Here is a 3960-nt window from a genome sequence, read left to right on the forward strand (position 1 = left end):
TAATCTCCAAAGACCAGAAAAACTGTGGGACAGCATCAATAACCCTAAGACAGGAAGACGCAAAAGGTCATAAAAACACAGGAAATCAAAATCTAAATGGATGCTAGAAGAGGCTCTGGAACTTGCTCTTGAACAAACAGAAATGAGAAAGTAAAGGAGCTGAACAGAAATTTTCAAAGAGCAGCTCCTACAAGAAAAAGTAAAGTATAATGAAATGTATGTACCAAGACCTGAAGTAAGACAACCAAAAGGCAATTAACATGCTCAGCATTTCTCAAGCTGAAAAAAATGACAGGAAAAAAAAAAAAAAATTCAAGCCACAACTTCCCATATTGAAGGACTATATGGACAAAACATTAAAATGATGCAGGAAGTATCAAAACATGATGGAATAAATAGACTCATTGTACCAAAAAGAGTTAGTTGGTGCTCAACCACTTCAAGAGTTAGCATATGCTCAAGAACCGATGGTACCAAAGGAAGAAGTTCAAGCAGCACTCACGGCATTGGCGAAAAAGGCGGCTTCAGGAATTGATGGAATACAAATTGAAATGTTTCAACAAACTGATGCAGCACTGAAGAACTCACTAGTCTGTGCCAGTATGTTTGGAAGACAGCTAGCTACTTGGTCAACCAACTGGAAAAAACCCTTTATTTGTGCCTATTCCAGAGAAAGGTGGTGCAACTGAATGTGCACCAAATAACAGCAGTAATATCACATGAAAGTAAAATTTTGCTGGAAATAATTACAAAATTGTTGCAGCACATTGACAGAAAGCTGCCAGAAATTCCAAGCTAGATTCAGAAAAGGACATCAGGTGGATCTTGGCTGAAAGCAGAGACGACCTTAAAGATGTTTACTTGTGTTTTGACTATGCAAACTCATTTACTTGCGTGGCTCTTAAGTTATAGATAACAGCAAAAAATAGGAAATTCAGTGTAGTGCTGACTCCTGGTGTGGTACTGCAGCATACTGTGCTGGACTACAAGGTCAACAGTTGAAGCCCACCAGCCACTCCTCAGAAACATTCTGCAGGGTTGCTCTGAGTCAGAACCAACTCGAAGGCACTTAACAGATATAGAAAAAGAGGCATTCATTTTAACAGAACAAAGGGATACTATGTGGTTTAAAATCAGGAAAAGGTGTTGTCAGGGTTGTAGCCTCTCGCCATAGTTATTCAATGTGTTATGCTGAGCAAATAATTCAAGAAGCGGGGCTATAATGAATAGCATGACATCAGGAATGGAGGGTAAGGCTCATTAACAACCTGCAACATGCAGATGACACAACCTTGCTTGCTAAAAGCAAAGAGAACATGAAATATTTGCTGATGAAGATGAAAATACAGCCTTCAGTAAGAATTACAACTCAATTTAAACAAACGTCATGATAAATGAAGTAAATATTAAAGGTGTCACAGATTTCGCTTTACTTGGATACATAATCAATACTCATGGTAGTAGTATTCAAGAAATCAAACGTTACTTCATTGGACAAATTTAGAAAAGACCTCTCTAAAGGTCACTCTGAGGACAGCTAACTCAAGCCACAGTGTTTCCAATTACATCATATGAATGTGAAAGCTGGATGAATAAGGAATACTGGGGAAGAATTTGAATTATTAGTATTGGTGAAGAATATCAGATATATTATGGACTGCTAGAACAACAAATAAAAATCTGTTTTGGAAGAAGTGCAGCCAGAATGCTTAGAAGTGAGTGTGGTGAAAGGAAGGTGGTTCCTTGGACATATCAGGAAGGACCGGTCCTTGGTCGAGAAAAAGAGAGAATTTTACAGAGGCTGCAACGACGATATGAAGCCTAACTACTGTGAGGAGAGTGTAGGGTCTGGGATTGTTTCCTTCTCTGGTTCATATGATTGCTATGACTTGGAACCAACTTAACTGCTCCTAACAATAACAGCATCAATTACATGAAAACATTAAAGCACTTGGAACCAACTTAACTGCTCCTAACAATAACAGCATCAATTACATGAAAACATTAAAGCACTGCTGCTCTGGACATATTATTAAGGCAGTATTTGAGTTTGTGTGCAAGGGAATACCTTTTTTAAACCTACAGAGTACCCAAGAGTATTATGTGGATGCAGTGGCTCTGAAGGATAAGTACTGGACTGTGAACCACAAGGTCAGTGGTTTAAGCCTACCAACCACTCCATGGGAGAAAAATGAGGCTTTCTGCTCCCACGAAGATCTACAGCCTAGGAGATGCTATACTGGTTGCAACCAACTGTTTTTTTACTGTGTCAAACTGTAATTTGGGGTCTACTCACAGTGAGGCCAGATGTTGGGAATGCCTTTATGCTCTGGCCTCGCTGGCACACTTGGGCTTTATGAAAGGACAGCAGCAGGTGTGTAGCCATTACAGTTCTTGCTGCTAGTGTGTGCCATCTAGTCAGGTCCAGATCATAGGGTTCCCATGACTGTAAATCTTTACAGGCACAGAAAGCCTCGCTTCCTTCTGCGGATCAAATGGTGTATTTGAACTGTTGGGTTAGCAGCCCAACATGTAATCCATTATGCTACCAGGGCTACTTAGTAGGTCTTAAAACACAGGGCACAAAAAGACCAATAAACAAGCTAGTGGTTTCCAGAGTTTGGCTTTATTTTGCAGTACAGAAATCATTTGGAGCCATTTTGAGGGAGTCATCACTGAAGCAGAGGCTCTGTCAAATCAATACTGCATTGCAGCTTGGTCCATTGAAGCCACACTTGGTATACAAAGAATGCTTCTATATTTCACCTGCTTTGTGATAGGTTTATTTCCTCTTTCTCTCAATTTTATTATACTTAGACACCAATACAGTGCCACTAAGCCACAAAGACATCCCCCAAATGACTTCCCAAATCAGGAGTTTGGTTAGAATTCTATGCCCACATAAACCAAACTAGTGGCTATGCTATTGGGGCATTATCCTAATACTTAAGATAACACAAATGTAAAGTTCTAGGGAAAACTTCAAGGATACTGTCCCAAGTTGCAAAATATTCAATTTAGAATCTCCGTAATGTCAAAAGGACAGATGGCGCACAAATTATACTGATCCAGCTCTTGGGCAGCAGAAGCACATAACTGAAAAGGCTACACTGATTAAAAGATACAAATACCATACGGAGCTCTCTGTATCAGTATCACAATGTTGTTTTAAAACTGATTCTTCACTAGGAAAAAAACAAAAGCCAGTATTGGTTAAAATGGATAGTGTGGTAACCTGCCAATTCTGAATAGCCACTCAATGAAAAAGAGTTAATACATGATATTAAAAAGATAAAGGGGAGGAATTATTTACTGGTACAGTACTCTTCAATCGCTCAGTTCTGATTACAAAAGCAGGCTTTACAATACTGATTTTATACAATATGCATTATCTGTCAAAATTTAAACCTGTTCTAGTCAGGTAAGAACAAGTACTGCTGTTAGTCTTCCCCATAGATATCATTTTTCTTGCGCTTCATTTCTTCAAAGTCAAACTCTGATCCTGTCATCCTCATGTAGATGTTTTTAATGTCATCGCAGGTCGTCTCAAAGTGAGTTGTAGCATCATAAGTACTGGAAATAAAGATCTGGAAATGAAAATTGCAAAGACTTGAGCCAATTTAGGGATGCCTCTCCAGTAAAGCCTGCAAATCCTCATTTCTGTCTCCACACTTACCTGGCTCTCTGTTCCCAAATCTTTTGGTACAAGGAGGTCACTGATGCTAACAAATCTGAAAGGGAAGATGAATTACATAAGCATGTTAGCAGGCCCGAGGCTAAAGCAATGGCTGTGAGTACTGTTGTTAGGTGTTGTCAAGTTGGTACCAAGACCCTGTGCACAGCAGAATGATGGCTCTGACTAACAGAGATGAAATGCCAGGAGCCCACACAACAGCTAGTGGCTGATTTCATTTTCTTCTTGTTCACCCCACCATAGGACCAGATCAAAGAACTCAAATG

The 3960-nt window shown here is 39.5% G+C and overlaps 1 protein-coding gene across 2 annotated transcripts in view; it reads right to left on the bottom strand.

Moving 5' to 3' along the window:
- Positions 1–2609: 2609 nt before the first annotated feature.
- Positions 2610–3960, bottom strand: part of GDI2 (GDP dissociation inhibitor 2) — a 60836-nt gene continuing 59485 nt past the window's right edge. The window contains exons 10-11 of one of the 2 annotated variants that reach the window (XM_006862735.1): positions 3677–3731; positions 2610–3587 (exon numbers count right to left, since the gene is read on the bottom strand). In XM_006862735.1, the coding sequence (XP_006862797.1) occupies positions 3441–3587; positions 3677–3731 (202 nt within the window). In that variant the 3' untranslated portion in view covers positions 2610–3440. The remainder of the gene's footprint in view (positions 3588–3676; positions 3732–3960) is intronic. The other variant, XM_006862736.1, reaches the window with a different exon arrangement.

Source organism: Chrysochloris asiatica, unplaced genomic scaffold (assembly GCF_000296735.1).
Source record: "Chrysochloris asiatica unplaced genomic scaffold, ChrAsi1.0 scaffold00050, whole genome shotgun sequence".
Lineage (NCBI taxonomy): Eukaryota > Metazoa > Chordata > Mammalia > Afrosoricida > Chrysochloridae > Chrysochloris > Chrysochloris asiatica.